Source organism: Vidua macroura, chromosome 5 (genome assembly GCF_024509145.1).
Source record: "Vidua macroura isolate BioBank_ID:100142 chromosome 5, ASM2450914v1, whole genome shotgun sequence".
Classification (NCBI taxonomy): domain Eukaryota; kingdom Metazoa; phylum Chordata; class Aves; order Passeriformes; family Viduidae; genus Vidua; species Vidua macroura.
Genome location: NC_071575.1, coordinates 41,064,632 through 41,078,213, shown reverse-complemented (window position 1 = coordinate 41,078,213; position 13,582 = coordinate 41,064,632). Strand labels below are relative to the sequence as shown.

General features: G+C 40.1%; 1 protein-coding gene across 3 annotated transcripts in view; it reads left to right on the top strand.

Annotated features, from left to right (window-relative positions):
- The window catches only part of SRGAP1 (SLIT-ROBO Rho GTPase activating protein 1), a 137,100-nt gene that overhangs the window by 114,397 nt on the left and 9,121 nt on the right, over positions 1-13,582 (top strand). For all 3 annotated transcript variants that reach the window (XM_053977952.1, XM_053977955.1, XM_053977953.1), the window contains exons 16-18: positions 5,496-5,601; positions 8,828-9,052; positions 10,113-10,192. In XM_053977952.1, the coding sequence (XP_053833927.1) occupies positions 5,496-5,601; positions 8,828-9,052; positions 10,113-10,192 (411 nt within the window). The remainder of the gene's footprint in view (positions 1-5,495; positions 5,602-8,827; positions 9,053-10,112; positions 10,193-13,582) is intronic.

The window sequence follows — 13,582 nt, the reverse complement described above, 5'->3', positions numbered from 1 at the left end:
CAAACCACGACACACCAGCAGTGCCTGTTTACCTGAAGACATAAATGTTATGAAAGAAAATAATTTTACTTCTTTTCCAGGCTATTGCCCATTACTTAAAGAGTAAAAAACTACTCATCAACTCTCCATGAAAAAGTTTCAACAAAATTCAAAGTGTTTTCTTCCCTAAGTGACAGTGGAGACTGCTGGGTTTGTCCTCTTGTAATGCCTTCTTAAATAGATCTGAAAGAGCTGTAAGTGGCTTTGCTGAGTTAACGTATACGTATCTTTGAGCTGGATTGGACTCATCGACCAAAATGAAAAGAGGCACAAATTGTTAACTTCAGCACTAATACATATTCATGTAGATAACTTGTCAGCTGCAAATTGACCATAAAAATTACATCTGCATGTGTAACTCAGTCCCATTTGACATTCACAGGGTGTGTAAAATATGCATTAGGCATTCACTCTGTTACTAGTAGGCACCACACCAAGTGGAAATAGCAAGTAACCCCCACAAAGAGATACTACATTGGATTTTATCCTTCAAAGCCATGGTCCTAAAGTCGAGAGACATCTTACATTACCATTGTTTGCTTCCTCCTTTGTGCTACTGTTGCTTATGAAATATGCTTACCTTGCACAGCACTAGGTGTTAGTTGTAACACAATTCATTAGCTGATGACACCAGATTTCTCCTTCCATATGTTTTGATCAACAATATCTTCCCTTTGGCAAATGTTTGCAGTCCTGTTGTTCACACTGAGACTGGCCCATGGAGGCTGGCTATTAAGAGAGGCTGGTCGAACATTCACAGTCCAGAACTGATGTTTCAGATGTTTTCAGATGTTTCTGAGCTCTGCCTGCTCCCAGGCTGAGCCTTTGCAGTTGGATAACCATGAGTCGCCTCCAGTGCAGGAGAGGCCATGTGTACGACCAAGTACAGTGCTTCCTTTGCTTCTTTAAATTAAAAAAACAGAGTAGTATGCAGCTGTCCAGTTGGCCCAAAATACTTTGAAACCACCACTAATTGCTCTCGTGCAAAAGACTTGTATTCTGCATCACTGCACCAATATATTTGAGTATATTGCCTTTTACATGCTCCACTACTTCAGAGTTATTGTTTAATTAAACTTTAATTTACATTTTGTTAATTTATTTGGGATTAATATACCCCTATTTTATTTCTAATTTAGTTTTTGTTTATTTGTGTTTGGGGGCTTATGTTTGTAACTGTGTTTTCTCCCCTCTCAGGTTTCCTTTACTCTTCTCTGGTAGATTGTTCATTTCTGATCTGTTTCACTTTAGAGTTACCTTTGCAAAAACCTCATCATGAGTGACGAGGTGGTTAAAACTCTTATTTCTCCTGGAAGAGAAAAGTAGAGATTCATTGGTTTTGTCTATCTCTACGGTCAGTGAAGGTGACACTGCTTCTCCAGAAGAGGTTCCGGTGTTCCTGGAGACTAAAGGTCACACTTTTCAAGGCTTGAGTGCATAGGATTTATGTCTATCTCATATGACTGAGAACCAGTCCTTAGTGTGTGGCTGACAGAGAGGCAGCTAGCTGATAAATATATGCAATGACATTAATCTCATCTGGATTCATTCATCCAGATCAAGGACATGAAGCATTTGCAGAGTAAGTCCACGTGAGATCAGTAAATAAAATATTTTCCAAGAGCAATGCAGGATTGTACCTCAACAGATTTTCTTGTGGAGCTTGTGATCTGTGTTTTTGGAGGATTTTATGAACAAGTTGAACAGACACCTCTCAGAGGGGATTAAAGTTAAGTCAGAGGCTAAGACTGTAGACTTAAATGACCTCCAAGCTCTCTGTTTTTCATTTTTTTGTAGTAACTGATGGAGGCTTCTTAGATCCAAAACACCTCAGAAACTTAGATGCCTAGATAATGTTATGGATAGACAGAAAATCAAATTCCTTATATTATTAGGATACTTTGTTCCACTCTTGCCTGATGAAAATACATTAATAGTTCTGGGCTCAGGTGCCTGGCTCTCCTACAAAGCGCTATAGTCATGAAACTCCAGAAGCTGGCTCCTTCCCCTCCTCTTGTTTCACCCTACAAGTACCTCCTGTGCTCTGCTTTGACAGAAGCACAGTATTCCCACAGCAGATTCTCATTTTGGTGACAAGAAATTCTCCTGCTTGTGGGTTTGACCCCCATGGCAGAGATGGGTCTGGAAGGCAGATGTGTCAGACCAGAGCTCCAAAAGTTTTGCTTTGCTCTGAGAACCGGGAACTAGACAATAATAACCATTTCACTGTGTGATATTTACTTGACATTAGTCTTGATTTGTAGATGATATTCCTGTGTCCTTCATAGAGATCTCTCTTCCCTGTCTCTCTCCACAGTCAGAAAAAATAAATTAATTCTCAGTGTGTTTGGCCTTGCCAGAGGCTTGTCCTCTTGCTTTTCTTTGGGAATACAAGTCTCATCATATCATTAGAGTAATGAATCAGTTTTCAAATCCCCTGATTTCTATTTCAGCTCGGCAGTTAAATTGCCTTACTAGGACAAATAATGTAATAGCAGGCACTTCTGTTTTCTTAGCTGAGAAATGGGTAATACCTTGTCAGGCACTCAGGTAAAAAAAAAAAAATCAGGGTAATGAAAAGAGTGTCTCCAACAGAACTACTGTGAGAGGGGAGGTGTGTCCAGCTCTCTCCAGCAATGAGCTTGCCAGTACTTCCTTGCAGCCACCAGCTTATAGTTGGGTGGCCCTTCTGCCCTGAGGCTCTCTTTAGCAAAGCCATTGGAGGCAAAGCAATATTTTAGCTTTCCTCTGCATGGGAAGCAGCAGAGCTGCAAATTCTTTCTGCCTGTATGTAAAAAGATTGCTCTGTATTCATTCCATCTTTCCTAAGTACCCAAACATTCATGTGCTGCATACACTCAAGCAATGAGGAAATTCAGATCCACATTTAAAAGCAGCATGCAAATACATTACATCATTACCTAGCTCCTTTAAACCAAATCAGTGCTGGGAAATAATAGCCTCTTGAAATAATGTGGAAAGCACATAAATTTACCAACTGACAGTATGGATTTTCAATAAAGCGACTTCCATGGAAACTGGGTCCAGTGTAACCAGGAGAGTACTGGAAACACACACATCTCATTCAAGCATGTATGGCTTGTAACTGCTTCAGTATGGAGTTCAGGTCACGTCTAGTACTTAGTAGTGATCATGCTCCTGGTAGGACAGCTGGGATAGTTCAATACATGACTACACAGCCAGAATCTCAGTACCTACTCCAACATCTCTGTGCTGCCTACTGGGACTGGTTCCTGACTCATGCATCTGTCAAACTTGTCTAGGAATTGCTTGGAAGAACTGTAGTCGGCAGGGACCACAAGCACACTGGAGAGTGTGATAACTACTGAGTGGTAATTGCCTGCCAGTGTGCCCCATCCTCCCCATCCTGATTTAGCTCACTATTTTAGACAGAGCTATTGCAGTCATACAGGCAACACACTGCTGGAAGGAGCTGCTGAACTCACCTTGGGTCCCAGCCCGGTGCATTTCTCAGGTCTGATTTGAATTCAGCAATGACTGAACCTGGAGCAGGGCCAGTCTCCAGAATTATCTGGAGGAGGCAGGACTGTAGCATAAGGCATTAGCCAGGAAACACTGTAATGCAGAAGGCAAGTCCTGGTGTTGCATCAAAACTCCCCTCTAGCTTCCCACATGCAGCACATAGTGCTGCTGAAGCAGGAGTGTTGAAAGATGCATTGGAATGGGAAAGGAGAACTGTAGTTGAGTTCTTCACTCAACTGTAGTTGTGGATCTTCACTATGCAAGCAGCTCCCAGACTTGGCATGTCCCTGCTGCGGATGCCAGTTCTTAACCAATAATCAGGAATACTTCTTGACTCATGCAGTCCATGTTTACAAGAAACATAAAAATAAATTTCAGGTCCCATGTTCCACTTGAGACAGCTTGAACTGATTTCCAGCTAATGTTTGGGTTCAGAGTGACTCATTAGGTTATAAATTATACAGCTTGTCAGCAGTCCTTTTTCCTACCAGCTCTGCAGCAGCTCACCAGGGACACTGTCCAGCTTTACTTCCTGCCAGAGTTCTGCTATTGTGCCTCTGCAATAGATACCAGAATCCAAATAGACTTCCTTCATGCAAGCAGTGGTAGGCTGTTGTGCTTCTACAGAAACTCTGTTGGAGGCCAGTTTGATCCCATCTCAGAATCTTTTGTTCCAGCACACTAGTGGTGCTGAGCCAGTGGAATCTCCTGTGAATGCTGATGTGGGAGCAGATCTCACACCCTTTTGCTGCACTGGTATTTCCTAGTGACCTATAACAGTTCTAGGTGGGAAAAAAAATCTTGCTGCCAACATGCTCTTCTAATGCTTAGTTTTTAATACCAAAATAACAATTATTAGATACCAGTTTTCTTCTAAGAAATGTAAGTTGACACACATTTTGCATCTACAAATAAATACTGAAGTAGCCATACCAAAGAGCACATAAGTAATGCACACCAGTAATTCTGTTTACACTTACCACATTATTTATGTAAGTAATTATTTTAATTATGTACTCCTAAATACCACATTTTGTGGTACAATCTGCTTTTCAGCTATTGGAATCAGCTCCTGTTTCTGATTTTCAAATTTCTGAATATCCACTTTAGTGCCACTGGACAGGATTTCTCATCTTAGTCTGCTAAGATTTCCCCTGGATGTTGTTAATTGCAGCATACTTTCTTGGCTCACATAAAAAGCATTACTGAAATTTGAGGTTGTTTCCACAGTGTCATTTACTGTGGACTCACAAAACACACTGAGTTAAAAACTGAGATACTGCTTTTTCTGAAAAACAGTTCAAGCTTTTATCCCATCATTACCTGACTTGCAGCCACATAGTCTTTCTGACCAACACAGAAGATAGTTCATCCTTGTTCCAAGACATTAGGAACTGATGCTTTTATCAGATGATTTTTCCCACTTCAGAAGAATTTGTGTGGACTGCTATAAAATCATTTGAGAAAAACGCAATCTTTATGTTTCTTGGCTCCATACAAAAGAAAAATTAGGCCTTTCTCCTATTTTGCCGCTAAGAGAGTTATAGCTGGACATTTGATGAAGAAAACCTGCTAGAGAAGCTTGGTGATTGGATTATATATCTGATGGGAAAATTCAAATAAAGAGAATGTGTCTGTATTTGAAAGGAACAGCCAGCATCTTTCCTTGGTTCCTTCAGGTTATTTATGTACTGATTTTGTGGTTTTGTGAGCTGTCAAGCTCAGCAAGTGTCCAGCGTTTGACTTAGACAGATTTGTATCTTCTTTAAAAACTGTTACTTTTAAGCTGTGTGGTTTTAATGAGAGGGAGAAGTTCTAGATCTCATTTTTCCAATAGGCCAGAATTAGAGGCATGTGATGATAAAAAGTCAAAGTAAATTGAGTAAATTGACTGAATGCTCTTTTTGACAATCATACACAAGGGAACATAAAATACTTCCTTCTGTTTGCAGGAATAGACAATCTCTATGAGAGGGCTCTTCACATCCGCAAACTCCTCCTTACTTTGCCCAGGTCTGTCCTTATAGTGATGAGATACCTCTTCGCCTTCCTCAATCAGTAAGTACTTACCCTAGGCACTGTAGCTTTATCTGCCTTCCTTTACTGCTGTTGAAGTTCTTCGGGTTTATTCATACTCTATATAGAATTCACATTTAAGCTCCATTTAACACAAAAGATGATCTTCTAATTGGCAGTGGAAATAGAATGAAAATACTGGATTCCATTCAAATTAAAATTCCATTTGTCCAGAATTGAACAAGACACATTAAAGTGTTTTCTGAAATGGGGAGTGCAGTCTACAGCATTAAAGCTGGCAACAAAATAAGCCATTAAGAAAAATAACAAATACTAACTGTAGCTACATTAAAACTAGTTTATGCAATTTAAAAATGTATTTCTTTTCCTTATCTCAAGCTGATTTCTCCCGATGGGAAAAAAAACCCAATATATTCAAGCAACACAGGCTCTACAAGCTACCTGCTTGATGCTAGGCACTGCCAGGGTGAGACTGCATCTTGCTGCTTCTGTTTTCTGGTAACAGGGGCATTAGTATCCCAAAGCATACACATCCCCTGTGTATGTTTTGATGTAGAGTAGCTTGTTTCTCACATTGCAAAACACAAGCTGGACGGAGGGTAGTAGGAGAGGGAAAGTAGTGTTCATGTCTTCATCATCCCAGAAAAAAACTTCTTCTTTCTGTACGAGAAAATAAAAGACAGGTTGGGCAGGCAATTGAACTGTGTTTCTTCCTCCAGTCCTTCATGGTCCTCTCTGGTTTTGCTGACCCCAATGGTTTCACAGAAAATTTTGCTTATGTGCACTTTGCCCTGATTCTAACTCTTCTCCTTCTACTGTCAATTTGTCTGTTTCCTGTTCATCTGTTTTCATATCACCTTTTTCCTCTTTTTTCCTAAATTTGCCCTTTGCTGATTCATTCAGTCTTTGTGACCTTCCCCATTTCATCCAGCCTGTCTGTTCCTATAGAAACAGGGTCTTTTGCAGTCAGGTTATTTGTTCATGCCTGTAGTCATAGCTGTTCCTTCTTCCTTTCTTCTAGCAATTTCTGAACCACTTTCAAGCAGAGGGGTAGAGATCTAAAATTTTATGAAAATAACCATTCATTTGAAACTGAATACATCCCCCCAAAATTACACCATGTAAATGTCTTAAAAGCTTACATCACATCTTCTCCTCTGCAGAGACATACAGATCGACCAGAGCTGTATAGGGTTGTATTTGTTATGTGAACATGTTCGCTACATCTGTGCTCTTCACAGGAATGCAGTTTGGAAAGCAGGTTAAATACCTTACTGCCTCCAAATTGATCCTGGTGCATCCACAGGAAAAATATTCCCATTATTTGACTTCCTGCAAATCCCATTCTGCTTTTTGCATATGCAGTTATGCCTGCTTGGCCACATGAAGTCATCAGGTCTCATGGCAGACCTAGCCTGGTGTAGCCTCCCAAAGTTAGATTAAGTTGCTCAAGGCTTTGGCCAATCAAGAACCTCAAATGGCAGCAACTCCACAGCCTCTCCAGGCAGCCAGTACCAGTACGAGGTCACTGTTATAGTAAAGAAATTTTTTCCTGCTTTCATTTCCTTGCTATGTTTGTTGCCTCTCATCTCTTCACACCTGTGTCTGTCTTGCTTTTGTTAATAATCTTATATATAGTAGGAGATTGCAGCTAAATTCTCCAGTAACCTTCTTATCCAAAAGCTGAACAAACCCAGTTTTCTCTTCTTTAGATTATAATTCATATGCTTCAGCTCCCCTGCCATCTCTGTAGTAGTCTTCTGGGCTTGTACCAGTTTGTCAGTCTCTCAAAACTAGCCACAGAACCTCATGTGCAACTTCACAAGCACCAGTTGGAAAAGGAATAATTCCTTCATTTAACCTGCTGGCTTTTCTCTTCCTAATATAGCCACAAACGCTGTGGAATGACTTCCACCCCATGGGCAGGACTTTGCGTTCATCCTTGTTGAACTTGATTGAATTCCCATTTCTCTATTCCTCCATCTTGTCAAGGTCCTTTTAAATGGTAGCCCTGTGTCTGACGTTTGGCACATACACTGCTCCCTTCCCAGTATGGCATCACCTGTAAGTTGGCTGAGTGTGCACTCCATCCCCTTGTGTAGGTTGTTCATGGAGATGCTAAACAGTACCAGCCTTGCCATTGAGCCCTGAGGAGCACTGTTTATTAACAACCATCAGCAGAGCTTCACATTTCACACTGCTTGTTGCAATCTTTTTTTACAGTTTTGCTTGTATAAAATTTAACCACCTGATAAATCAGAAGAACAAGATGTCTCCAATTAACACACAGGACAGGACATTAAATCATGGCATAATAAAGGGGTGAACATTATTAAATTTAAAAGCTAGTTATGAGGGTAGTCATGTAGAAGGTTTGCCTCATGCATATGTATTGATTAAACATGAAAAACACTCTCTAAAATTCCCTTTCTAGAGGGAACATGGTGGTGTATTTGAACACAACCAGAAATCAGAATTCCTATGCTGCTTCAGAGTGCAGGACAACATAGTATAGGGCATCCCAGTGCTTCAGGTTCTACTTGACTGGCCCCAGATAGAACCATTCAAAAGCCAGCTTTTCCAGTAAAAATGCCAATGTTTTTAAACAAGGGAATAGATAGCAACTTCTCATTCAGATTTGAAAACTAGTAACATTGCATTTTCTGGAAGAAAGGAGAACTTGCAAAAGTTGATTAAGAAGAACAATGATCGCCTATTGTTTGGACACTTCCATATTGAAACTGTTGTGGGAGTTTGTGGGTAGAAGGCAAGGTGCTTAGGAATTTTAGTCTGTATGGTAAAAACAGCAATCAAAAGTCACAAGAGCCCTTGCAAGATCCAGGAACTTAGTTGCCTTCAGAAGACAATTCTGTGTGCCTAAGTTGTTTAGCCAACTGTTGAAAGAGATACACCAAGGTCCAATGAGAAATGTATACCCCCTTTGCATCCAGTTCACTTGGAGCATTGATGAGATAGAAGCAGCAGCAGTTGATGTTAGCCCATTAAGTCAGCGTACACTCAACGTGGTAGCATGGGAACACATGTTCACATGCATAAATGTATATGTGGTTTAAACTCACTTTATAGTGTCTATAATCTATTGAAGAAATCTTGGGTTTTTGTTCCATTACTTTATGTGGGATTGTCAATGACAACAGGAAATCTCTTAAGTTGTGATCTGCAGTTTTCAGAATAAGGTTAGTCACTGTGAAAAAGTCAGTTTTTCTTGATTTTTCTGTTATAACAGCCTTTCACAGTACAGTGATGAAAATATGATGGATCCGTACAACTTGGCCATTTGTTTTGGGCCAACCCTGATGCCTGTTCCAGACATACAAGACCAGGTGTCTTGTCAGGCACATGTGAATGAGATAATCAAAACTATCATCATCCATCACGAGGCTATTTTTCCAGATGTGAAAGAACTTGATGGACCAGTGTATGAAAAATGTATGGCTGGAGATGACTATTGGTAAGTCAGAATATTATCCTTCTGTCTCCTAAACAAAATCATTAGGCTGGTTAGAAGTATGAAGATAAATGAGAAGACCATTTCAGTCCACACAGTAAAGTGTTAAGTATGAAAAAGTGAAGCAAAGGCAATTATGATGATGTTTCCTACAACATTTTATGGAGGAAGCTGCTTTGTGTTCAGCCAGAGATAGAATTCCGGGAGTACAGAGCACACAGGCAGGTAGGAAATAGTTTCTTTGGCTGTGAACCACCTTAAACAATTTCAGCTTATGATGCCTGCTCCTTTTCTTTGTTGTGCTTTAACTGGGCAGGCAGCTAAATACAACACAGGTTATCACTCACTCTCCCCACAGTCAGTTGGGGGAGAGAACTGGGAAAAAAAAAGTAAAATTCATTCATGTCTTGAAATGAAAACAGTTTAATAGGACAGAAAAGAAAGGGCAAATAACAATAATTAGAATATGCAAAACATGTGATGCACAATGCTTTTGCTCATCATCACTGATGGATGCCCAGCCAGTGCCCAAGCAGCAGCCCCTGACCAGCTTTGTCTCAAGTTTATATACTGACCATGACACCATGTGGTCTGGAATATCCATTTGGTTGTTTGGGGTCAGATGTCCTGGCTGTGTCTCCTTGCAGTTTCTTGGGTCCCCAAGTCTACTTGCAGGTGTGGTGGGTTGTTCAGTGTAAACACTGCTCAGGAGCAACTAAATCACTGTGTTATCAACATTATTCTCATCCTAAATACAAAATACAGCACTGTACCAGCTACGTGGAAGAAAATTAACTCTATCCCAGCTAAAACCAGCACACTCCCTTGACAGCAAATGCACACACTTTTTATTTATAAAGGAATCAAATGTTCTGAGGGCTTCTTAATGTCGGAATTTTGTTTCAAGGAAACGCATATAGGCTTCTTTATTAATTATGCATTCATAGCACACTATGGATAATTATGTTGCACATAACTTTGTAAGATTATAAGAATAAGTCTAAATAATCTCATGGAGGTGACATATTTTTGATGTATGTGGTTTCTCTCTGCTTGCCTCCAGTGACAGCCCATACAGTGAGCATGGTACCTTAGAGGAGGGGGACCAGGATGCCAGTACGGAGCCCCACACCAGTGAAGACGGTGAGTCTGTTACTTTACTGTGCCTTTGGTGGGGGTAAGTTCTACAGGTGTTCCAGGCAGGAGACCTCCTTCCTTTCCTAATTGTGTCTTATTTGAAAGAAGGAAATTTCAGTCCTGGTGTTCTGTAGCAAATCTTTAATCTCTGTTTGTGTGCTTTTGCACTCTTGATTCATCTGTGTTTGACCAGCTGTTTCCTTGTTCTCTCCTGATTTGCCCAGTCACAGGAAGGGCAAGAGAGAAACTATTTCGGTCAGCACATATTATTTTCTGACATAATGTTACATTTTTAGTGACTCTTTTGTCTACAAAAACAAAACTTGTCAAAAATGTGCCCTTAAATATTGCAGCTAGAGGATATTTGCCATTGAAGCTCTATTTTTATATGAATTTAAAAGCTGCTCTCTCTAAAGTATTTATAACAACTGAAAAACATGTGTGTACCCCCCACAGTGAAACTTCTGAACAGTAATAATTTTCTGTAAATATCAGTCACATATACTTCTGGGTATGAGAGGTATCCATGAAAAAATTGACTCAACTCTATTATATTAATTCTTTATATCTAGGTCATAAATGTGTATTCAACTGTGACAGTTTGACCATCCTTCAGATGTCCCTCACAGTAACTTCTGCCAAGTTTCAAGCAAATTTAACAGATAGAAAAGAATTCTCAAAATTGAGAGCTCACTGCCTATCTGGCCAGCAGGCAACCCAGACAGAGCAACCAGCACACGTGCACTCAGCACCAGTGGAAGCAAACGCTTCCCATTGTCCCTTGCAGAGGATGTGTGGAGGAAGGAAGAGGAAAAGATAGAGCAGAGGAGAGGGGAGGAAAAGAGCTACAGCAGAAAAGGATTTTTTGTTTTTTTAAAATAATGTCATAAGGGATACTGTTTAGGAGCTGGGACAATTGCTGTAGGGAAGGGAAACCGGAAGGTGTATGTATAGGAAACCTGGCTACACTGGTCCCATTGCACACAGAGCAAAGTAAACAATCGTTCCACTCTAGCTGTACCCGTCTGCTTTGTCACGTACACAGGCTGTCAGTGACAGATTGTCTGTCTCTTCCCCTTTGCCAAGGTGAGGAGGGGCAGGCAGAGTCTGTCAGTGCAGCTGTTTGGAGAGGAGGGACATTTGGGTGGGCAGACATTACAGAAGAGGGGAAAATTTGAGAGTAGGAGACAAATCTTGATCTTCTGCCTGGGTGTATAGCCATGCCTGTGCAGCAGGGAGTACCAACAGCTCTACAAGGCAGGTTATGCACAGGTTCCTCTTGACCAGCTCTGTATAACTAAACCCACAATCCTTCTACAACACATCTCTTCTAAGCAGTGTGAACAAACTCATAGGTGCACCTTATTTTTCCAAGACAGTATAGCTATACTTTAGAAGAACTCCTTCTTCCACTGGATGTATAAGCAAGACTGGAAGCTGAGGAAGTCTGCCTGTCGCTCATTTAGAGCACAACTAAAGTGTAGATGACACACCAGTTCAATATATTTGATCTTCAAACTGAGAGACAAAGGCACAAGTGGACATGGAGAAGAAGTGCAGCTTTTCAGCAGCCATCAAAGCAGTTACTTCAAAGCCATGCCTAGGAAAGATTAAAACATCAGCAGGATACAGAGGAGCAGGACTGTGGCATCGGATGATGCATCATTTGTGCCTTGATCATCATGGGCTATACCCCACCACTGTTGTTATTACCAATTTTACATTCCTGTTGTAGTATTACTTGTGTTGTGACTGTCACCAGGGAAGACAAACCCTGATGAGAATACCTGTCAACAGGACAAAGTTCTGTTAAAAGATTTAACTGCTCAAGGCATGGGTTTTTGTTCACCAGATCACCCAATAGTTTAATTCTAGTTGCCTCATCACACCTTTTTAATTAATTCAGTGCCAAAAGGAAGTGGACATCTGTGTTTACCAAGAAATAATTGTTAGCACAAAAATATTTGTAAGCTAGATAAATACTGCTGCAAAGCTGAAGATTAAGAAGCCTGGATTGCACACAAAAACTGTTCATTTTTTATTCCCAACCTGCAAGCTCTAACCCATTTTTTTCCATGAATATGGCTTTCTGTGCTAATAGCACATTTTTCCAATGTAGGTTACAGACTTTACATTAAATGCACTCACTCTCTCTTTGCACATACATTCATGTGTTTGTGCTCTGGACTGTTCCTGTTAAAAAGTATTATTTACACCAGATATGAGAATAGGTGAAAAATTTTCAGTTTTCTTACTGAACTTCATGAGAGTCACTGATGGACACGTGGTGGATAACAAAATCCCTTCTACTAAAGGGTCTGGAGTATTTGGGGGGTTTAATGTGATTGATTCATTGATTAAAAGCTGGATGCCTCACTGCCAGCTGAATGTGGAGAGAGAGAAAGGGAGGTGTCGCATTTGCTGCTGTATTGATCAGACCCATGGTACTTACATGGCTCCCTCTGTTAAGACATGGAAGAAGCAGATTCTGTAAATGCTAAGGGTTTTTTTATGTTGAAAATCTGATTGGTTTATGCTAAAATGTTGTACACATACGTAAGACCAAGCTACCCCACAGGAATTACGGGGTCATTGAAACATAATCCAGAGATTACAATCAAAACCAAAAGGACTTCTTTTACTTACTGTTGCTATAAAGTTAAACTGCAGGTGGCTCTCTCTGTGCCTACTAGGAAAAACCCATCTGTAGGGGCTGTGTCAGTAGTGCTAGAAATGTTCATTGCAATTTAGAAAACAACAAGACTTTAAAAATTAAATTATATCCACAGAGGTAAAATACAGTAGATTATGGGGAAAAAAGACTAGCACATATAAATGAGCATATAGATATTTCATAACTGCTTTATTTTAAGCATATAAATTGTTGTGGGTTTTTTCCCCCTAAGTTTACGGGTGTTTATGTATTTCAGTTGATCACTGGAAAGGGAAGCAGGAAAGAAAAGAAGCTGCATTTTTCTGTGGTGCTTTCAGGCTTTTTTAGATATACAGAAAGTATCCTGATAAGGGAAACATAAGTTTTTCCTTTCTCCTCAATCTGGAAATGAAATTTAATTTGTGAAGTTCAGAACATTTGTACTCAAGCTGAGACACAACAAAAAAAACCTACCTGTAATTTTGCTGCAGACAAACCTTTACCTGAAAATGTCTCTGCAGTAAAGATTCAAAGGACGTTGTTCATGTTTTACTGAAACAGCTGTTAGCATATTTCCTTTACCTTCAAATTGATGGAGATTTTTTATTCTTGTTGGAGTCATATGGTAAAGAGTGACTAGATCTGTATGCAAAGGAAGCAAACATTTCCTGAGGAAGTTAGACAGATGGAGTTCTTCTAGGAAAACATACATAAAATTAATACCATACTCTCCATAAATACCT